Genomic DNA, 22,416 nt, shown 5'->3' on the forward strand with positions numbered 1-22,416 from the left:
GAGAAGCCGCTGCCAGTCTGTGAAGACAATCCTGAGCTAGATGGACCAACGGTCTGACTCCGTATGAGGCAGTTTCCTCTGTTCTTAGAAGGAGCAATCTGTTCCAGCACCTTGAGACATTCACACAGAGTCCAGACCTGAATGATAAGGGGGAAATTATATCAGGTACTAATGGTAAAGAAAAAGACACTTGAGCTTTAGACCAGGCCTGCACAACCTAAGGCCTGGGGTCCGGATTCAGCCCACAGTGACTATTTTCCTGGCCCCCAGGTATCCTGCAGCAACACAGTAGCTGGAAACTGCCTTATAGCACCATCCTATGCATGTTTTCTCAGAAATATGTTCCATGGTGTACCCAGTGAGGCTTACTCCCATGTAAGCATGCCTAGCATTGCAGCCTGAAAGCAACAATTTAGGGAGAGGAGAGGACTTGGCATTTGTTTGGGGCTGGCATGCACTCTAGGGGCCCCACTGATTGAGCAGAGACAGGACCTGTTCTCGGGCCACTATCCTTGGTTAAAACTATGGGTCCATTGTCAGGGGGAATAGATCCACAAGAAACTAATATTTAATTTTAATGTAATGACGTGCTAAAAATGTGACCTCGCCCCTTACACTCCAAGTGGTGGATGCTTCCAGCCCACCAGGGCATTTGCGTCGTGCAGCCCTGCTTTAGACAAAGGACATCAGCGGTAACCCGTTCCTGCCCCATGAATGTTGTTGGTCTTGCACGTTTCCTAGCGTCCGTCTCCCGGGAGCTACCATCTGAGAACGAGCAGATCCAAACGCGGCTTCACCACCCCTGCAGCGAGCAGTTCTACTCGTACCGCAACGTCTCTTGGAAGATCTACCTCCGGAAAGAGGTATTTCCCCTTCTTTACCAGGAGGAGAGCTGGAGTTCAGGTAGCCAGCATGAATGGTCCTCTTTGCTCAGCAGGGTCTGTCCTGGTTTGCATTTGATTGGGAGACATGTGTGAGCACCGTCAGATATTCCCCTCAGTGGAGGGGGCTGCTCTGGGAAGAGCATCTGCATGCTTGCAGGTAGAAGGTTCCAAGTTTGCTCCCTGGCAGCATCTCCAAGATAGGGCTGGGAGAGAGACTCCTGCCTGCAACCTTGGAGAAGCTGCTGCCAGTCTGTGTAGACAATACTGAGCTAGATGGACCAAGGGTTCCTATGTTCCTTGTGCAAGGCTGCTGTCTCCCTTTCCTCGTCAAGCAGAGAGGGAGGAAAGGACAAAGTCGAGGTTTTTAAAACTTTGCATGATGTGGAGAAAGTGGGTAGAGAGCATGTTTTCTCCCTCCTGTAGTGCTAAAGGTTATTCAACGAAATCAGCTGGAAGTAGCTTCAAGGCCAACAAAGAAAGGACTTCTGCACACCATGCATAATTGTGGAACTTATTGCCACAAGGTGTGGCAGTGACAACTAGCTTAGAGCAGATGGCTTTAAAAGGGGAATAGACAAGTTCATGGGTGATAATGATGGCTATTAGGGTAACTAAATGGAGCCCCATGTTGAGAGGTAGTGTACCAAATTGCTGGAGAGTAAAATTGGGGAGGGCTTTTCTCTGCCTTCTGGCTTCCGGCTTTTTCTCTGCTTTCCGGAAGCATCTGGTTGGACACTGTTAGAAAGAGGGTGCTGGATCCGAATTCTGGTCTGATCCAGCAGGGACCTTAAGCAAACAAAAAACAAAAAACTGTTGTTGACTTCACATGTGATGCTACCTAGAGGGGAGATTATTTTCTTTGGTGTATAATCCCTGATCTCACCTTTCTCTCTCTCTCTCTCTCTCTCTCTTTTGGCAGGTTTTCTACCCAAAAGACAGCATCAACAACCCTTTTCTGCTAGACCTCCTTTTCCGGCAGGTGGGGCGCTTTCTTCTACACATGGCCGCCCAGCAGGACTGCCCCCCAACCCTTCTAACACCCCACCACCACCACCCCTGAACAGCCACTCTGAGAAATGTGCTCAGGCATTCCTCACAATGTGCAACTGTGCATCACCTGGAAAGTTCTGTCCCAGCATCCTCTGTGATCAGTGTGGCCGGAGTGGGTGGGGGGGGGAAGAGTTGATCTAGGGCAGAGGGGGACAGCCTCAGGCCCTATAGCTGCTAGACTACAAATCCCATCATCCACAGCCCCACTGCATGATGGGAGCTGTGGTCAAACAGCTGAAGCTGGACAACTGTGGTCCAGGGATTGCTCTGAAGCGGAATTTTCCTCACGGGGAGGCTTGTGCTGATGTGATGGTTTCCTTCTTGCAGATATTCAACGATACCCTGTCCGAAGCCTGCATACGGATCACCCAGGCAGAGCGGCTCCGCATGAAAGCCCTCTTTGGTAATCCTTACCCTTTCAGACAAGGTCGGAAGGGGGCTCCCCTGGGAAAGCGCCATCCTGCAGAGCTGGGAAAGATGCAGAAAAGGGCGACCCAGATGATCAGAGGGTGGGAGCACCTTCCCTCCAAGGGAAGGCTGCTGCAAGGGGCCCCCAAGCGTGGGTCCCCGGATTTAGTTGACTACAACTCCCACCATCCCCGTCACATTGTGGCAGGGGATGATGGGAGTTGTAGTCCAACAACATATGTGGGCTCTGGCTTGGAAACACCTGGGGTGCAGCATTTGAGGTTTTTAGTTTCAGAAAACTGTGGAAACAGGATGCTGGGCTAGATAGACCAGAAAGAGAGGAGAGCTGGTCTTGTGGCAGCAAGCATGAATTGTCCCCTTTGCTAAGCAGGGTCTGCTCTGGTTTGCATTTGAATAGGAAAATAGATGTGTGAGCACTGCAAGATATTCCCCTTAGGGGATCAGGCTGCTCTTCAAAGCACTTGCATGCAGAAGGTCCCAAGTCCCATCTCCAAGAGAAACTCCTGCCTGCAACCTTGGAGAAACCGCTGCCAGCCTAGGTAGTCAAGACTGAGCTAGATGGCCCAGTGGTCTGACTCTATAAGGCAGCTTCCTATGTTCCTATGACCTTTGCTCCAACCCAGAAGGTCCCCATTTCCTTAAAGGGCAAGTTTTAATCTCTCCGGTTGCAGCTTTGCCCCAAATTGAGTTTTTATTTGCATCCACGAAAAGTAGGAAGTCGTTGAGCAGGACAGCTTGGATAGCCATCCAATTTTTTATTTTATTTTTCTAACATGAATTGTGAGAACTGGAGGATGGAGTTGGATTGCCTCTGTTTCTCTCCGCAGTGGAAAACAAGCTGGACTCCTTCAGCCCAGTGGCTGACGAAAGTGTCAAGAAAGAAATAGTCCATGCTGCCCGGGAGGGCTGGGAAGTCTATTTCTCCCGTCTTTTCCCAGCCACGGTAAGAGACGTTCCTCCACCACCTGTTGTGGCAGGGAGAAAATCCAATCCAAGGAAGTGGACCCCATAGCAGGATAGTCTCTCCTTTTGCCATGGTGTCCCATTTCTGCAAACGTGGGAGCTCGTGGGGCTGGAGCTGCAGGCTTGCAAGGGAGTTGGGGGAACTACCCAGCTAGGAGGGAAGGCCAGAGACTACTGAAGTGGGAGTGGAGCTGTCCACAGAGTAGCTGGAGAGCAGAACAAGGAGCTGGCCAGGAGGGGGGTTGCACCAGCAACTGTCTGGCAACCACTGAGAGTTAGGAACATAGGCAGCTGCCATATACTGAGTCAGACCTTAAGTCATATCTAGCTCAGTATTGTCTACCCAGACTGGCAGCAGCCCCTCCAAGGTATATTTATTTGTTTATTATTTACATTTCTATTCCTCTCTTCGTCTGAGGAGCTCAGAGCAGTGTACATGGTTATTTTTATCCTCACAACAACCCTGTGAGGTAGGATATGCTGAGACATACATGACTGGCCCAGAGTCACCCAGTGAGTTTCATGGTTGAATGGGGATTTGAACTTTGGTCTTCCCGGTCCTAGTCCAGCACTCTAACCACTATGCTATGCTGGCTCTCTTGTTGCAGGCTGGAATCTCTCTCAGCCTTGTCTTGGAGATGCTGCCAGGGAGGGAACTTGGAACCTTCTGCTCTTCCCAGACACACACACACACACACACACACACACACACACACTCTCTCTCTCTCTCTCTCTCTCTCTCTCTCTCTCTCTCCATATCCTGAGGGGAAGATCTAGAGTGCTCACACATCAGGTCTCCCATTCAAATGCAACCAGGGTGGACCCCGCTTAGCTAAGGGGACAAGTCATGCTGGCTACCACAAGACCAGCCTTGCAGCTCTGCCCTGAGCCTGCCAGGATCTCATCCTTGGCAGCAGTTTGGAGAAGGGAGGCCTTGTGCCTTCTTCGAGATGGCTTCTTAGGATGGCTTCTGTCTGGGTCCATTGATGTCTTTGTTATTGGGGTCCAGGAGACATTTGTGGGAAGTCTTGAGGCACGGTGGCACAAGAAGTATATCAAAGTCCCTGGATAGTGCAGGGCCTGGTGGTGGAGGGCTGGTCTTGTGGTAGCAAGCATGACTTGTCCCTTTTGCTAAGCAGGGTCCACACTGGTTGCATTTGGATGGGAGACTACATGTGTCAGTACTGGAAGATATTCCCTTTAGGGCAGTGGTTCCTTCCCAGCCAGGCTTCCTCCAGATGTTGCTGAACCACAACTCCCAGCATCCCCAGCCCCAATTGTGTTGTAGGAGTTGTAGTTCAGCAACATCTGGAGGAGCTGAGGTTGGGAACTACTGCCTTAGGGGATGGTGCCACATTGGGAGAAGGTTCCAAGTTCCCTCCCTGGCAGCATCTCCAAGATAGGGCCGAGAGAGACTCCTGCCTGCAGCCTTGGAGAAGCTGCTGCCAGTCTGGGAAGACAATACTGAGCTGGATGGACCAAGGGTCCGACTCAGTATACGGCAGCTTCCTATATTCCTATATCCTTTATGGCAGCCGCTTCCAAGTCCCCACTAGGGGATCTAACCGCGGATCTGCACTTCCTGAGTTTCTCCTCTCCCCCCACCCCCGTGTGCCGTGCCATGCGGTGCTCAGTGCCTTGTCTTGGTCCTCCAGGGCAGCGTGGGCACCGGAGTGCAGATCCTGGCAGTGTCTGACACAGGGGTTAAGCTGCTGAGGCTGGTCAAAGGGACCAACTTGCCCGGCGAACAGCTGCGGGTTCTGCGGGGCTACAGGTAAGGCTGTCAGGGGCGGCTGGGGTGATCCGGTGATAGCCTCTCTCCCCACCCCATCCCCACAGTCTTGGCTTTTTCAGACACACAGACACACACACACACTTTTAATCTGTCCCTTCTCTCTTGCTCACGTGAACATACGGTCTGACGCCCAAATGAGCCTGGAAATCTGAAAAGCGACAGACCAGGAATCGCCAACCTGTGGTGGTGCTCCAGACGTTGCTGAACTACAACTCCCATCACCCCCCAATTGTAGCTGGGGTGATGGGAGTTGTAGTTTCCTGCTAACTAAGCAGCGAGGCACCTTATACTTGGCAACTCTCTTTATTGAGCCAAGGGAGAGCACCCGGTCCTCTCCATCCCCAGCACAGCACGTCTCCAGTGGCTGTTGCCTGGGGTCTCGCTTCTGTTTCCTTTTTAGATTGTAAGCCCTTTGGGACACAGGCAGCCATTCTATTTATTAACATCTATGTAAACCGCTTTGGGGACTTTTTTTGTTGAAAGGCGGTATATAAATATTAGTCGGATTGGTAGTCCAGCAACATCTGGAGCACCACTGGCTGGGGACCCTTGCAATAAGAGGCCATTGCTGGCCAGTGCTACAGTCTGACTCTCACATGAATTTGGAAGCAGTCTTGGAGCCGTAGCTCAGTGGCTGAGCATCTGCTTTGCATGCAGAAGGTCCCAGGTTCAGTCCCTGGCAGCATCTCCAAATAAGGCTGGGAAAGTCTCCTGCCTGAAACCTCGAAGAGCTGCTGCCAGTCAGTGTAGACAGTACTGAACTCGATGGAGCAAGGGTTTGATGTAGTAGGTGGCAACTTCCTATATTCCTATGGAAGCCAAGTGCAGTATAAGATAAGGTGCGACTTATACTCTGGGCTGACTGAAGGGAGGGCCGCCTGCCTGAAGCCAGCAGGTCCATCTTCTCTGTACCCACCTCTGCCCTCCTCCCCACCTAGGGTTGCCATTTCCCCTGGAATTTAGGGTTGCCCCCAGATTTTGGCTCTTCCACCAGGCTGCTAAATTCCACCCAGATTTACACAGATTTTAAATGTGCTACCCAGGTTGCCCAGATTTTACTCTGGATCCGATCCCAGGGGAGGGCAGAGAAGGAGGGGAAAGTATACACATCTGTCAAATAAATAAATAAATATGCAAATTAGTTGCCACGTGTTTTGCATAATATGCAAATTAGGCCACCCAGATTTGGGAAGCTTGACTATGGCAACCCTATCCCCACCCTGTTCTCTCAGCCTGGCGGTTAACCCGGGCTTTCTGTTTGCCCCAGCTATGGCGACATCCTCTTTGTGTCCATCCCCTCGAAGAACATGCTGGAGTTCAACTTCACCAACGAGAAGCTCATCCTGTTCTCACCCAAAGCTTCCCAGGTGAAGGCCATGATCGACTTTTTCATCTTGGAGCTCAAGAAGGTGAGAGGCTGTGGCGGTGGGGATCTGGGGAGGAGGAGCAGTTGCAAGGGGAAGAGGGGACAGCAGGACTGCCCAGCAAGGCAGTGTCAGGCAAGCGTCTCTGGGGAGGGAGTTCTGGAGTCGGCGGAGTCACCAAGGAAAATATTAATAATACACTTTATTTTTTAGCCACCCCATAACAAATTGTTCTCTGGGCGGCTCACTACAGAGAGTTAAAACATACAGTAAAAACACATAACACATTAAATCGTAGCAGACAAAAAAGAAGAAAAGAAAATACAAAATATAAGACAAAAGCAGCTTAAAAACTCATTTTTAAATTTGTTAAAAATCAGATTAAATCTGAAAACCAGAATTTAAAAGGTCTGGGTGAACAAAAAGGTCTTTAAAGGTAAAGGTAAAGTGTGCAATCAAGTTGATTTTGACTCCTGGTGCCTACAGAGCCCTGTGGTTTTCTTTTGGCAGAACACAAGAGGGGTTTAGCACTGCCTCTTCCCATGCAGTGTGAGATAATAGGGTTGCTTTGTTTTTCCTTCTGCTTGTCTAAATTATTTATCAAAGACAGTTGGAGCAGATTATCTTGTAATGATGTCTCTATATTTGCCCACTTTACCTGGGGATCACATTGCATATGTATAAGTTGTGTGATGCAAAACGCATCAAAATAAATATTCAAATCTGGAAAACCCCAGCCCCCATCCTTAACTTTACCTGCATATATTTGTTTAGATACCCTGGGTCTTGTTGCTTTAAAAACAAATGTTTTTAACTCTTTACCAATATTCCTGACGGTGGAGCTATAGGTAAATTCTGAAAGAGAAACAATATCTTAGGAACAATTTTCCATTTTATAACCGCTATTCTACTATATAATGTTAAACATTTATGGTTCCAATACTTTAAATCCTGCTTAATTTGAGTCAATAGCAGATAATAATTTTCAATTAATAACTTATTAAGATTTCTTGTAATAAGTATCTCAATATCTAATTTTATTTTATTTTTTTGGTATCCTCAGTCCTGAGATCTTCGTACATGCTAATTGCACTTGGGGAGGAACATTTCGAAACATAATTTCTGATTTAAACAAATTTATTCTGAGACCCGAGGCTCTATAAAAATAATCTACTATTTGATTGATCTTCTGTACCTCCATGCAGTATGAGAGGATGCATTTCAGCATCTTCCTATATCACTGCTGCCCGATATAGGTGTTTCCCATAGTCTGGGAAACATACCAGCGGGGATTCGAACCAGCCACCAGTCAAGCATTTCCCCACTGCGCTACTTAAAGAACAATGTGACGAAGCCAGAGGAGCCTCACTGGGGAGGCTATTCCATAAACAGGGTGCAACCACCAAATTGGCCCTCTTTCTGGTAGCCACCCGCCTCACCTCGTTTGGCAGGGACACCACAGTTAATTAGGGGCACTAATTAACCGTGGTGGTGGGATTATGCTTGCCAAAAGCTCAGGTTTTCACGTCACACTCTGTGGGTAGCATGCCTGACTTGGAGATTGTAACCCCCCTTTAATTGCAATCACACAGGTCATAAGAACAACTCCACAGACAGACTCAACATACACCCAGACACAAATTCTCTCCCTTTTCCCATTCCAGGATTCCCAGTATGTGGTTGCCATCAAGAACCACATTGCAGAAGACCAGACCCTGCTGAACTTCCATAAGGGGGACATCATCTGCCTGCGACCCATGGAGGGCTTGGGAAAAGGTGAGAGGCCCTCGGGAAGCATTTAGCAGAAAGTTAGTTTACGACAAAGGATGACCAAGGGAGAGGACACGATGGACATTTATCAGACTATGAATGGCGTCGGGGGCGGGAGATAGAAGTTCTTTCTCACTCTCTCATCAGGCTCGAATTTGAACGGAATGGCAGTAGATTCAGGACAGACACAAGGGAAGACCTTTTATAGTTAGTTAGTTAGTTTGTTTTCCATGTAAGCTGCTTTGAACACTGCTGAAAAGCGGCATATAGATATTTGCTGTTCTTGGAGTTAACTTGTGGAACTCACTGTTACAGGAATGGCCTCTGATTGAGATGGCTCTTAAGGAAGCGGGCGGGGGGATGATACACATTCATGGACGACAAGGCAAGCAATGGCTATGAATCAAGGTGGCCAAATGGAACCTCCATGTTCAGGGGCAGTCTATCCCCGAATCCCCGTTTGTTGAGAAGGTCCAACCGAGGAGGGTTGTTGATTTTCACGCCCTGCTTGTGTGCTTCGCGGAGGCATCTGATTGGCCACTGTGTGAAGCAGCTTGCTGGGCAAGACGAACCTTCAGTCTGATCCTGCAATGATCTCTTCAGTTTCTTAAGTGATGTCCTGGGAAGCTAGTCAGCTTTTGTCTGGGGTCTGTGATATGGGGAGAGGGACATCAATATCCATGTGGAAAGATTACTGCCATTGCTGCTGGAAGAGACATGTGTGGCTAGTATCTGGGATACTGATCTCCTCCATAATGTTTTTCAGCCTTGGTCTACCCCAGGGGTTAGGAGCATAGGAAGCTGCCATATACTGAGTCAGACCATTGGTCCATCTTGCTCAGTATTGTCTACACAGACTGGCAGCAGCTAGCTTCTCCAAGGCTGCAGGCAGGAGTCTCTCTCAGCCCTATCTTGGAGATGCTGCCAGGGAGGGGACTTGGAACCTAGATGCTCTTCCCAGAGTGGCTCCATCCCCTGAGGGGAAGATCTGACAATGCTCACACTTCTAGTCTCCCTTTCATATGCAACCAGGGCGGACCGTGCTTAGCTAAGGGGACAAGTCATGCTGGCAACCACCAGACCAGCTCTCCTCTCCAAAGAACCCGGGGCCGTGTTTGGCCCTCTCCACCCACTCCGTGGCCCAGCAAGCCGTGGAGTCAAGGGCGCCAGATAGGGTTGCTTCCCTGCCCTCCTGTGATGCCGCTGTGGCTCTCCCGTCCCCACAGACCGCTACTACGGCTGCGTGGTACGGAAGAAGGTGATGCTCCTGGAGGACGTGAAGAAGGGCTCCCTGGATTTTGGTGGGTGGCTCCTGTGTGCCGTGCTGTCCTTTCCATGCCTCTGCAAAGCCTCTTTCTCCTGTTGCAGATCTTGCTTATTCTTCTCTCCCTGGGCAAATGTACTCCTGTAAGCCTCCCTGAGGGGTGAGAGGGTGAGGCATACGATCACCAGTGCCAGTGTTCCCTCTGTAGGGTTGCCATGTCCCCTGGAATGTAGGGTCGCCCCTGGATTTTGGCTCCTCCACCCGGCTGCTAAATTCCACCCAGATTTACATGGATTTCAAATGCGCTGCCCGGATTGCCCGGATTTTACTCTGGATCCGATCACAGGGGAGGGCAGAGAAGGAGGGAAAGGTATACACATCTGTCAAATAAATAAATGAATAAAATACAAATTAGTTGCTGCATAATTCACATAATATGCCAATTAGGCCACCCGGATTTGGGAAGCTTGAATATGGCAACCCTATCCCCACCCTGTTCTCTCTCAGCCTGGCGGTTAACCCGAAGCATCTTTGGCAGGGGGAGGAGAGACGGAGGTGCTTGATCTGGTTGCAAACGAGGAGCCTGAACTTATCACATTGTTATCAGTCATTTTTGTGACACCTAGCGGTGGTCTGCCTGTCTGCCCTTCGCTCTCCTTCTGTGATGGAACCTCTCAGCAGACATCCCAGAATCAAGTGAGACCACCAGAGGTTAGGAAGGAGAGCGACTTGCAAGACAATGGCACTCCCAATACAAGCAGTGAATGTGGGAGGGCATTTTGACGGCATCGTGACTTGGGGCAATTAATGAGAAGCCTTCCTGGTGCAGGCTGGAAGTTCGGGGCCATCTACGGGAAATCGGGCTTCTTCCCCGCTGACTGCATCCAGCCGGTGGCAGCGCCGGATTTCACCCACCTGCCTGTGGAGAAGGAGGAGCCCAGGGACAAACAGGGGAAAGTGGCCGTCCCCGCCTCGGTGGCTGTGGCTGTGGCATCGGCAGCTGTGGCCCAAGAGCTCGACAAGAAGATCGAGGCGAGTGTGATTTATAGGGATCTCCTGGCCAGGAGTCAAAGTGGGGAGGAGGCAGGGTTTGGGGTGAGGAGGGATGGGACATTGCTCCTAGGCTCCTCTGGTCCTTAGCTCCTTGTCTAGAAATCTCAGCCCTCGTAGGAATATATATATATAGGTATATAGGATGCTTCCTTCTACCGAGTCAGACCCTGGGTCATAGATGGAGCAATCAGGCCAACAGTTCCTTTCTTATGGCACCACTATGGCTTTAGTGAAGCAATCCCACCTTACTTGGGAGGGAACAGACTCTATGAGCTTTTAGCCACATTTTTTTTTAATCACCCTCAGTTAAGAGCAATGGCAGCAAAAACAGCCAGCACATGTTAGTTTGCATTAAGAACAATCCAGCTCCCCTAAGGAGAAAGAAACCACACGGTTTGCTCAGAACAGGAGCAGTCCCAGGTGACCCTTGGCAAACAGACTTGACTGACGTGCTTAGAGCAGGATTGTATAAACGTTTACTGCTGTTTGTGGATAATTTCAAGGGGTGGACAGAGGGCTTTCCCTGCAAGACAACCCAAACCAGGGAGGTTACAAAGAGACTTTTACAAGAAATTATACCTAGATTTTCTTTGCCTAGACATTTAGATTTGGATCAAGGGCCATACTTTACCTCAACAGTTATACACATCAGTAGGAACCTAGGAAGCTGCCATATACTGAGGGATGAGTGGATTGAACCTCTGAACCCCACAAAATTGCAGAAACCCTCCCCCCAATCACTCAAAACATATCACCAAACAGTGGATACTCGGGTTGTGGTTGGTGAGACCATCACCATGTCCCAGTCATGGATACTCAGAACCACCATTGGGAAAACCACAGTTGATGAGGGGTGACAGGCCTGGCCCAGCCATTGAAGCAAGCAAGCCAGCTCTCTAGTGTCCCTGAAATCCAGGGGAACCAGCCTCAGCTCTGCCGATGCCTTGGAGAGAAAGCAACCTCTTTCCTGTGCTCGGGGAGAAGGTGCACGTTCCAGCACCACGGACAGTTTTTCCGAGGGATAAGTTGACCCAACAGCTGCCAGAGTCAGAGGGAGCTCCTAAATAGCTCTGAGCTCCCACTACCCCTACTGGGCTTCAATGTCCCGCCTCTAGAAGGCAAGCCTTCAAGGGTCAGACTTTCGGTCCAGAGTCTGGCACTCTTCCACCTTGTTACCTTATCTTGCCCAGCCTGGTATGCAGATGTTAGGGCAGTCCAGCTCAACTTTGTCCCCCTCCACTGTTATTGGACTACAGCTCCCATAATCCCCAGCCACAGCAGCCCATAGCCGGGGATTATGGGAGTTGTAGGCCAATGTCTGCAGGAGGGCCGAAGTGGAGCAGGCCTGTGTTTGGGAGGGCAAAGGTATGGGTGGGCTGGGTCTCCAGGGGGCTTCAATTCCAAGGGCAACACTTTGGGGAGCTCAGGCACTGAGGATGCTGCCGTGAGGGGCTTCAGCTCTAGAGCCCCCCCAAGCTCTGGCTCGGTGTGGGATCTTGACTCAGAGTCATAGGAATGTAAGAAGCGGCCTTTTACCGAGTCAGACCATTGGTCCATCTAGCTCAGGATCAGCTAAATCTTGCCACAGAGACCACCAGATTCCCTCTTCCCCCCTGCAGGTGTTCCCAGCCGGCAGCGAATATGCAGAGAGTCCCAGAGACCTTGCCAGAACCGAGGCTGACGGCCCACAAGGCAGCTCCTTCGCCATGCAGGAGTTTGCCAAGAAGTATTTCCGGGCAGGGCAGAGGGCAAAGATGTGAGTGCGTGCGGACGGACGTGGGGCCTGGAACCCTCCCGGTAGGGCTTGTTTGCTCTCGAGAGAAATGGAGGCCGGCATCTCAAGTTTGGTGGTGTCAGAGTTGCTATCCTGAGACCGCAACCCCCCGTGTAGGAGAACCAAGGAGTTCCGGGGTGCTGCGACCAACCCGCCTTGGCACACCCGTTAGTTATAACGCCCCTGCTATTCTTTATGTGTGCCGTTGCACAGCCTGGGATGACCGAGAGGTAAGTCGAGGGCTCTGTCCTTGCCGCGGGCCGTTGATTCTCTTGCAGCCTTTTGCAACCTCCGATTCATGGAACCGTTCGCTTCCTGAGGATGTAAACCAGGGCTGGGCAATCCTCGCCCTCCAGCTGTTGTCAAACTCCAACTCCCATCAGCTCCAACCATTTTGGCTGGGGCTGATGGGAGTTGTAGTTCAACTATCAGCTGCCCGCCCCTGATATAAACAAATCAGATGATGAAGCCAGATGAGTCCATGGGAGGGCTTAATCCAGGGATTCTCAAACTTGAGTCCCCACACATCGTGGCACTACAACTCCCATAATCCCTAGCCACAGTGGCCAAAGACTGGGAGTTGTAGTCCAGCAGCATCTGAAGACCCAAGTTTGAGAACTTCTGGGTCAACTGATTTGGAAAATAGATCCACACCTTGCACTGGCCTAAACCCAGGTGCTGTGGAAAGCAGTCACAGCCAGCTGATCACCAAAAGCTACAAAATAATCAGGAAATTCCTTGCAAATGGGCTGGAACCTGGTTAAAGAACACTTTGCCAATCCATCCACAATGAGTTTTAATCAAATCTTCACGTTTGGACAGGGCTAGGACAAGGATTTAGAACAGTTTCACCACCTCTTTTTCGATGGTTACTGAATGGCTGGCACCATCTCAGGAGAAAGATTATTTCTTGGGTGGGAGAGACAGGAGAAGCACATCTCTTCTCCAATGGTGGTGGAAGAGGCATTCTCTTCTGTATGGGGGTGAAGGGGAATCCCTCTCCTATGATGCATTTGCAGCGTTTATAAGTATTTTCAAATAAAGATTTATAAAAGGTGCAAGTGCATCACAGGAGAGGCATTCCACCTTCACCCCATATTGAAGGGAAATGCCTCTTTTGAATGAACTTTTAAAAAAGATGTGTTGCCAAATGAAACATCTTCAGTTGATTTTAAATCAATTAATTGAATTGATTCAAGAGTTCAGCCCTATTTACAAGGGAACACAATTCCTCAGTTGCACGAGACTCTTGAGACAGAAGGGTTTGAGGTGTGGGTCCAATCATCTCTCTCCTCGCCACCCAGTTTTCCCAAATGTATCTCCATTTCCCTCACACTTTGTGGGAAATCAGAGTGAAAGTGTCCTTTCACTTCTATAAGAGATGCAGCTGGGAAAGCCCCTTCCAGGAGGGGACACAAGCCTTGCTGTCTCAAGGGCGTTTTCCGGACTACGAGATTTGCAACTGGTAAAGCGTTGCAAAGTGTGACAGAATAGTGAAACGGTTTAAAACCAAGAGTGAAGTGTTATTCAATGCTTCGTTGTAGGCTGGTAGCCATTCATATTTTCCGTCCATTGCAACATGTTTTCAAGGCAGGACTGTCCATATTCTCCTTGAAACATGTTTATCTGCCCCTCCTCCTGCTGCTCCATTTGGGCCAATGGAGTTTCAGGGGTGGTGATGTGAATTTTTTTTTTTTTTTTGGTAACTTCTCGGCTGCCTTGCATATGAACATATGGACATAGGAAGCTGCCATATGCTGAGTCAGACCATTGGTTAATCTAGCTCAGTCTTGTCTTCACAGACTGGCAGCGGCTTCTCCAAGGTTGCAGGCAAGAATCTCTCCCAGCCCTATCTGGAGATGCTGCCAGGGAGGGAACTTGAAACCTTCTGCATGCAAGCAGGCAGGTGCTCTTTCCAGAGCGGCCCCATCCCCTTAGGGGAATAACTTACAGTGCTCACATGTAGTCTCCCATTCCAATGCAAACCAGGGCAGACCCTGTCTAACAAAGGGGACAATTAATGCAAGACCAGACCCTACCTTGCACTAAAATTAGCACTCATGTTTCAAATTCATTTCAGGGATTCCGACAGGCAGAAATCCAAGAAAGGCGGCGAATCCAAGGGTGTGGCTGATATCCTGAAATTCACCAAGGTAACACAGGTTGCTTCCTTAAGGAGCGGCCAACGGCCATTTTGTTTGGGGCCGTGTGTGTGTGTGTGTGTGAGAGAGAGAGAGAGAGAGTGTATCAGGGGCTAAGTGTTGGACTAGACCTGAGGAGACCCGAGTTCATATCCCCATTCACTGGGTGATTCTGGGCCAGTCACATCCCTCTCAGCCTAACCTACCTCACAGGGTCGTGGTGAGGAGAAACCTGACCAAGTTCACCACTATGGGCCTCCTGGAGGAAGAGTGAGCTAGAAATGTAGTGAAAAATAAAATAAATCTATACTCCGGCGGTATGTGCCAAGTTGCTCCACTCCTACCACTGCTTGAGTTCTACCGAAGAAATACAAGGTATAAAGTTGTTCATGAATTCTGGGGTCACCACTGCTCCTGTTCACGTGTGCAGGAGAACGTCCCCATGGGCTGCGTTGGTTTCTGGTCAGATTAAGTGTTCGGATTCCAGACCATGATAGAAGAAGCATGCCAAATGTCGTGGGCAGCAGCTATACCCCCTGGTTTGCACTAACCCTCCACTTGTAGAGTTGCCATATCCTGGCTTTCCAAATCCAGGTGCCTAATTTGGATACTATGTAAATTGGTTTGAAAATAATTTTTGAGCAGAATAGTGACGGCACGTTTTGCCCTATAACTCCGCTTCTACATGGGCTAGAGCTTAGCTTTTTTTTTTTTTTTAAGAAAGCTGAAATCTAGATGGATCTGGGTGGGCTAAGCAATCTGAGTGAGATGCTTAAAATCCGGGTGAAACCCGAAATTCCGGTGGGCACAGCAACTCTGTCCGCTTGCCAGATACTGCAGCTCTGACACTGAGCTCCCCTCTCTCCTTTTCTCCTCACCCATCCTCCTTCAGTCCCCCATCCAAGAGTCGCTGATTGAGTTCACTGACAGCAGCCTCAACAAGACTGCCGCAGAAGCCTTCCAAGGTGAGGGGTTCGGATTTGCCCTCCGAGGCGGAGTGTCAGATGGAGTACCCAGTTCAAATCCCCGTTGGGCTACGAAACTGGGCTACTGTGGGCCAGCCATTCTCTCTCGGTCTAACCCACCTCACAGGGTTGTTGTGAAGAGCTGGACTCTTCCGCTGAAGACACCTCTGTGACTGCCTTTACATGGCTCCATCCTGAGGGTGGATCTAGTTATTATCTTGGCAAGCTTCTATTCCCAAGCCTGCTTTGGCTGAGATAATGCAAATTTTGGTGTGAGGAAACTGATGGGGATGCTTAACCGCCCTCTAACCTGCTGACTTGTAAGCACCCACCCCTCACCACTAATGAGGGAAGCCCATAGGGACATTAGGAAGTCAGACCCTTAGTCCATCTAGCTCAGTATTGTCCTCCCAGACTGGCAGCGGCTTCTCCAAGGTTGCAGGCGGGAGTCTCTCTCAGCCTTGTCTGGAGATGCCAGAGAGGGAATCTGGAACCTTCTGCGTGCAAAGCAGATGCTCTAGGGAATGTACAAAAAGGAATGACAGGGAACGCCCACTGAAAAGCCCCAGTTCCTTCCAAAAGGCCATAGGAATGCACTGAATTTCCAAATGGATGTTGGCCGTTCGGAAAGTCAATACATTCCATGGCCTTTTGGAACATAGGAAGCCGGCTTCTACCAAGTCAGATCCTTGGTCTATCTAGCTCAGCATTGTCTATATACTGACTGTCGGCAGCCCCCCAAGGTTACAGGCAGCCCTACCTGTTATGGTCCCATTCCCTAAGAGGAATATCTTACAGAGCTCACATGTTGTCTCCCATCCAAATGCAAACCAAGGAAGACCCTGCTTAGCAAAGGGGGCAATTAAAGCTTGCTACGACAAGACCAGCTCTCCTCCCCAAAGAGCCCAAAGTTAGGACCGCCCTCTTTCAGTTGTCTAACATCTTGTCAAGTTCCGCCTTCAGGTGTGTCAAGCAGAAAACGCCAAATGATTTGGGATACGTGTGTTTGCTTTTCTAGCTGTGATGAAGTTCATGGGGGACCTGCCACTCAAGGGTCAAACAGAGATGGATGTGGTCTCCGCCCTTCTCAAGGTAAATCCATTTCTAGCATTCATATCGAACAAGCCCTGTGGAGGCAATCCGTGGAAATCAGCCCAAGTGGACTGAACGCCATCCTGGGCCCCAGCTACATACCAGATGAGTCCAGATATCACATGGAACCATGGTTGGTTTTGTCTATCCGTGGTTAGTTTGTATGTCTGAATCCATGGTAGTCAACAAACCCTGGTTCATTTCAAGCAGTCAAACCAGATCTGAAGTTGCTTGGTTTGACCTAGCCATGGTCTCACATGATATCTGAACCCACAAGAGTGGTTGTTTCAGTAGCTCTGCCCTTGTTAGCAGCCTTGGATAGAACACAACGTATAATCAAGCTATGGAATTCTCTGCCACAAGATGCGATGACAGCCACCAGCCTGGATGGCTTTAAGAAGGGGTTATATAAATTCATGGTCTATCAATGGCTACTTGTCTGGTGGCTATAGGCCACCTCTAGCCTCAGAAGCAAGAGGCCTCTAAATCCCAGTTGCAGGGGAGCAACAGCAGGGCATGCCCTCTCCTTTTGCTTGTGAGATTCTCAGAGGCATTAGATGGGTCACAAGGATGTGCGAACTGGCTCGACTTCGAGCCGGTCCGAGCTATATTGAACTGGCCTGGCCCTTGAGACAGACCAGGCCCGATTCAGCTTAAATTCGAGCAAAATCTGCCGGTCTGGTCTGGGGCCAGTTCATTTTTTAAAAACCCAAATGGCAGACTTACCACCATTGCTGGGCTCTGGGGGTGCTGTTGCAACTCTGTGTGTGTGTGTAGTGGGGTGTCTCCTGATGTTCCCCCTCCTTATACCGCACCCCTGGTCATTTTTGGCCAGTTTGGGGCTGTTTTTGGCCCATTGCGGGCCTCTCTGTGGTGGCAGTGGCCATTTTGGAGGCTGCTGCGTATACCCGATGGCCATCTGCATGGTCTGGGTCATGAAGAGGGTTACTCTGGGATTTGCCTAGTTCCATGCTTGCTCCCTGTCTTCTCTAGCTCTGTGGAGACCATGAAGTTATCAGGGACGAAGTCTTTTGCCAGATCATCAAGCAGCTCACAGAGAACACCAGCTCCAAGATGTACGTGAGTCCCTCCCTTTTTTCCAGGCTGCTACTTCCATGTCCTGATGGCCACCGGTGACATTGGGGAGGAGAGTTCCAACACAAGACGACAATGGTGTGGTGGCTGTAATTGGCCACCTGAACACTAGTGTCCCCTGTTACAGGCATTCCCAGATGTTGTTGGCTACAACTCCCATAATCCCCACTCACATCCATTTCAGAGGCTGAATACAACTGGAGGAAGCCCGGGTGGGTGCGTGGCTGGGGGAGTTAGTCATGTGACTTGCCTCTGGCCCACCCCCAAGGCAGTGGGCCCCCAGACAACTGTCACCCCTTGCCCTATTATAGTTACACCCCTGGCGAGGAGTGGGTGCCTGGTTTAAGCCCCGGAACCGCTGACACTTCCAAAGGGTCCCGCTTGCGTTTGCCTAGGTGTGATTTGTGCGGCTGCCATAAGTGTGAGCCCCTCTCGAGAATGGTGAGGGAGGACGACATCTCCTTCGCTGACCTCTCTGGGTTTTGTATAGGGACAGCTGCCAGAAAGGCTGGAGGCTGCTATACATCCTGAGTGCCTACTACAGATGCTCCGAGGTCCTCAAGCCTTATATTCTGTGCTTCCTCCAGGAGATCTGCAGCAATCCGGACTTGCTCTTCCAAGGTGAGACATCCAACCTTCCAGTCAGCGCCGGTGATGCAAGGCAGGGCAACCTATTCCTCAGCCCCTCGTCAATCAACCTATGCAATCCTATTCCCAGTGTGCCACAATGTTAGAAATGAACTTAGAGAGCTGCCTATGCTGGGACAGGCCACTGGTCTATCTAGCTAAGTCTTGTCTACACCAGAGATTCTCAACGTTGGGTCCCCAGATAGATGCTATTGGACATGAACTCCCATAATCCCCAACCAAAGGCCACTGGGGCTGGGGATTATGGGAGCTGAAGTCCAATAACATCTGGGGACCCAACGTTGAGAATCCCTGGTCTACACTGACTGGCAGTGACCCTCCAGAATTTTCCAACCCGGGTCTTTTCCAGCCCCTTCTGGGACATGCCAGGGAACTGAACCTTCTGCATACAACACATGCTCTCTAACACTGAGTTATGGGCCCTACTTTTTGTTGGTTGGGAACAGTGGAACTGAAAGCAGACATAACATTGCCTTTAAACTTTTTTTTAAAGTAGCACATATACATCTACTTATTTATTTGTTGGTTTGTTTATTTTATATGCCACCAGACTCCAAAGGCTCTTGGTGGTGATGTGACGTATACATTCATCTTTCAGCTCTTTTCAAAATGTTTCTGACTGTTTTTAAACACTTGATTGATTGATTGATTGATTGATTGTTAAATTTATATACCACATTCCATTAAAAACATCCCAAGGCGGTTTACAAAAGTTAAAAAACATATAATAAAAACTGTGATGGAGTCCAAGGAGCTAATGGCCACTGGGAGAGCATTCCAAAGTCTGGGGGCAGCCACAGAGAAGGCCCTGCCTCACGTGCCTGACAACTGAGCCTCCTTCACTGTCGGCACCTGAAGCAGAGCTCCCTCAGATGATCTCGTCAAGCCATTCTCCTCAGCTCTAAAAGAAAACACTTAGGAACATAGGAAGCTGCCATATACTGAGTCAGACCATAGAGCAATACTAGCTCAGTATTGTCTTCACAGACTGGCAGCGGCTTCTCCAAGGTTGCAGGCAGGAATCTCTCTCAGCCCTACCTTGGAGATGCTGCCAGGGAGGGAACTTGGAACCTAGATGCTCTTCCCAGAGCGGCTCCATCCTCTAAGGGGAAAATCTTGCAGTCTGCCTGAATATGCATTCATATGCCACCAGGGCGGACCCTGCTTAGCTAAGTGGACAAGTCATTTTTGCCTAGGACATGTTGTGCAGCAACAGTGCTCCTGAGAGCTGAAGAGATAAATCCTTTTGATAAATTCTGCATAACTCCTGGAGCAGGGAAAGGGGTTAGAGGAAGAGAACTGACATGGATCTGGCTTGGAGTCATCAATCAGGCCACCCGTTTGGGAAGCCCCTCTCCCCACTGCCCAGCCCTCATTAATACATGCAAATGAGCCATCTGCTCAACTCTGAGCAGGCAGCCCTGTTATTACCTATCGCAGCCAGCGCGCTTATTTTCTCATTAAAAGCTGCAGGTTTTTAAACTGCTTTCATGGCTCCGGCAGGGAGGCGTGGAGAGGGATGATTGCTGATGATAGATTGCCCGGTCTAGGCTCCCAGCTGGGGATTCCATTACACTCCGTGACCCATTAGCACACACATCATCTCCTTGGGAGAGGGTCTGTCCCATAGAACTCGGAAGATGTGGCACATCGCAAGCAGCATGAGAAACCCGCCTGCACCTTCTAAATCAATTAATCCATGTGCAATGCACTGATTCAACTTTCAGTATGCTGCCGGTAGTCCATATTTCAAGTTCTGGCTTGCCCGACCCTGACTTTGGCCAGAAGCAGCAAATGCAGCATTGCATGCCGTCGCCCTCTCTGAGCTAGGGGGACATTCTAGGGAGATGCACGAGTGGGGAAGAATGAGGCCACTCGAGATGCATGATACCCCGTATGATATTTATTTGTATTATTTATAATACCGCCCTTCCTAGGAACATAAGAAGCTGCCTTCTACCGAGTCAGACGCTTTCCCCATCTAGCTCAGCACTGCCCACACAAACTGGCAGCGGCTTCTCCTTGCAGGCAGGAGTCTCTCTCAGCCCTGCAGTATGGGATTCCCATTTGGATTTTGCTTCCAGGTGACTGCAGGACAGAAATCCCTCAGCAGCACCGAAGGCCCCCAGTACAGAAGCAGAGTGTAGCTTCCAGCTTTGCAATTTGTCATTAGGACTGGACACGGGCAAACCCAGATCGCTAAGCCTCTGCTGGAGATATCAGATGCTTGACATTCCACTTCTCCCTCAGGGTGTTTCTCTCTGACTTTGTGTCTGGATCTCCATCAGGTATTGCCAAAGCCTGTGAGCAAAACCTGCAGAAAACCTTCCAGTTTGGCGGCCGGAGTGAATTCCCTGGGAGCATGGAGCTCAAAGCCATGGTGGTGAGTGCCTTACTGTCCTGTGAAGGCTTTGATGTATGTACTGGATGGAGAACGGCTTGCTTATTTATTTATTTAGTTATTTAAAGTATGTATTCCCCGCCCTCCCTCTCTCAGCCCTGTCTTGGAGATGCTGCTAGGGAGGGAACCTGAAACCTTCTGCTCTCCCCAGAGCAGCTCCATCCCCTCAGGGGAATATCTCACAGTGCTCACACTTCTAGTCTCCCATTCATAGGCAACCAGGGTGGATCCTGCTTAACTAAGGAGACAAGTCATGCTTGCTACCACAAGACCAGCTCTCCTCTCCTCTTCCACTGACCTAGGGCTCCATCTCCTAAGGGGAATATCTTACAGAGTCCACATATCGTCACTGATCCAAATGCAAACCAAGGCAGACCCTGCTTAGTGAAGGGGACAATCCATGCTCACTACGACAAGACCAGCTCTCCTCCCACAGTAAACTGAGTGGGAAGAGAGAACATCATCGTTATGGGTTTGAATAGAGCACAGGGGAGAGGCAGGGCCTGCACACCGTTAGAGTTTATGGGACTGATCCTCCTCCAGACATGCCTTACGATCCTTAAATCTTGCCTTCTGCCTTCCTTCCTTCCTTCCTTCCTTCCTTCCTTCCTTCCCTCCCTGCAAAGGCTGGAAGGAGCTCCAAGCGCCAGCTGTTCCTTCTGCCCGGAGGGATCGAACGGCACCTCAAGATCAAAACCTGTTCGGTGAGTCTAAGCAGTGGAGCCCCAAAGAACTGAGCTTTTTTGGCTGACTCTGGGGGAGGAGAACGTCATTCCAAGGAAGAGGAAAACGATCCTTTGGAAAGGACCCATTCCTTGGACCATAAGCCAATATCCTCTTGTCCCAGAGACACTCCTTTGGGGGCGAGGAAAGGGGGCTCATGGTGCCAAGCAATTCAGTCCTTAGAAATATGGAGAGGAGAGCTGAGAACATAAGAAGAGCATTGCTGGATCAAGCCCAAGGCCCATCTTGCCCAGCACCCTCTTCCACAAAGCCGCCTTCAGAAGCCACGTAGCCAGGAGATGAAAGTGTGCCCCCTCTCCTGCCATTGCTCCCCTACAACTGCTATTTGGGGTCACCCTGCCTCTTAACGTGGAGGTGGCCTATAGCCGTCAGGATTAGCAGCCACTGATAGGCCTGCCCTCCATGCATTTGTCTAAGTGCTGGCTAAACAAATTTGGTGACTAAGTGCTGGTTTCTTACCTATAAAGCTCTCAAGGGCTTGGGTCCAGGGTACTTACCCTGTTTCCCTGAAAGTAAGACCTACCCCGAAAGTAAGACCTAGCAGTAATTTCTGATGTACCGCTAATTGCCCTGGTGCATTTTTTTGGGCTAAAATTAATATAAGACACTGTCTTTATTTTCGGGGAAACACGGTAAGAGAGCGCCTTCTCTGTCACCTATTAAGGTCATCTGGGTGCTTTACACACATGGCTTTTAGCTCACATCCCCTCCAGAATGGAGGGTGGGAGTCCACAGATTAGCTGCATTTACTCCAAAGTCCCTGCAAGCTATCAGGGACCAGTACACACCTGACTCTGCTTTTCCCCAAATTACTGCTGTGCATTCTAGCTTGGCCCGAATTGTGTCCGGGGTAAACAAATCTTCTATTTGCGGCAAGTTTGTTTGTTTTAAACCAAGCTTTCTGGTATGCCCAGCGGCTGTCCAGCAATGTGTGCACTGGTCACCATAGTAATTCGGCTTTTTTCAAAACCCTGATAATATTTG

The 22,416-nt window shown here is 49.8% G+C and overlaps 1 protein-coding gene across 13 annotated transcripts in view; it reads left to right on the forward strand.

Annotated features, from left to right (window-relative positions):
- The window catches only part of MYO15A (myosin XVA), a 92,397-nt gene that overhangs the window by 58,036 nt on the left and 11,945 nt on the right, over positions 1 to 22,416 (forward strand). For 11 of the 13 annotated variants that reach the window (XR_008312008.1, XM_053276480.1, XM_053276481.1 and 8 more), the window contains exons 41-56: positions 742 to 863; positions 1,804 to 1,863; positions 2,262 to 2,337; positions 3,191 to 3,306; positions 4,982 to 5,100; positions 6,389 to 6,530; positions 8,150 to 8,261; positions 10,349 to 10,551; positions 12,192 to 12,328; positions 14,427 to 14,499; positions 15,380 to 15,452; positions 16,471 to 16,544; positions 17,538 to 17,620; positions 18,130 to 18,260; positions 20,576 to 20,670; positions 21,315 to 21,392. Coding sequence is in view for 11 of the 13 variants with exons in the window: in XM_053276480.1 (XP_053132455.1) it covers positions 742 to 863; positions 1,804 to 1,863; positions 2,262 to 2,337; positions 3,191 to 3,306; positions 4,982 to 5,100; positions 6,389 to 6,530; positions 8,150 to 8,261; positions 10,349 to 10,551; positions 12,192 to 12,328; positions 14,427 to 14,499; positions 15,380 to 15,452; positions 16,471 to 16,544; positions 17,538 to 17,620; positions 18,130 to 18,260; positions 20,576 to 20,670; positions 21,315 to 21,392 (1,694 nt within the window). In the remaining 2 variants the exon portion in view is untranslated. Of the gene's footprint in view, positions 1 to 741; positions 864 to 1,803; positions 1,864 to 2,261; positions 2,338 to 3,190; positions 3,307 to 4,981; positions 5,101 to 6,388; positions 6,531 to 8,149; positions 8,262 to 10,348; positions 10,552 to 12,191; positions 12,577 to 14,426; positions 14,500 to 15,379; positions 15,453 to 16,470; positions 16,545 to 17,537; positions 17,621 to 18,129; positions 18,261 to 20,575; positions 20,671 to 21,314; positions 21,393 to 22,416 lie in introns of those variants that run through there. The other 2 variants (XR_008312009.1, XM_053276478.1) reach the window with 2 other exon arrangements.

This window comes from Hemicordylus capensis, chromosome 13 (assembly GCF_027244095.1).
Source record: "Hemicordylus capensis ecotype Gifberg chromosome 13, rHemCap1.1.pri, whole genome shotgun sequence".
Classification (NCBI taxonomy): Eukaryota; Metazoa; Chordata; class Lepidosauria; order Squamata; family Cordylidae; genus Hemicordylus; species Hemicordylus capensis.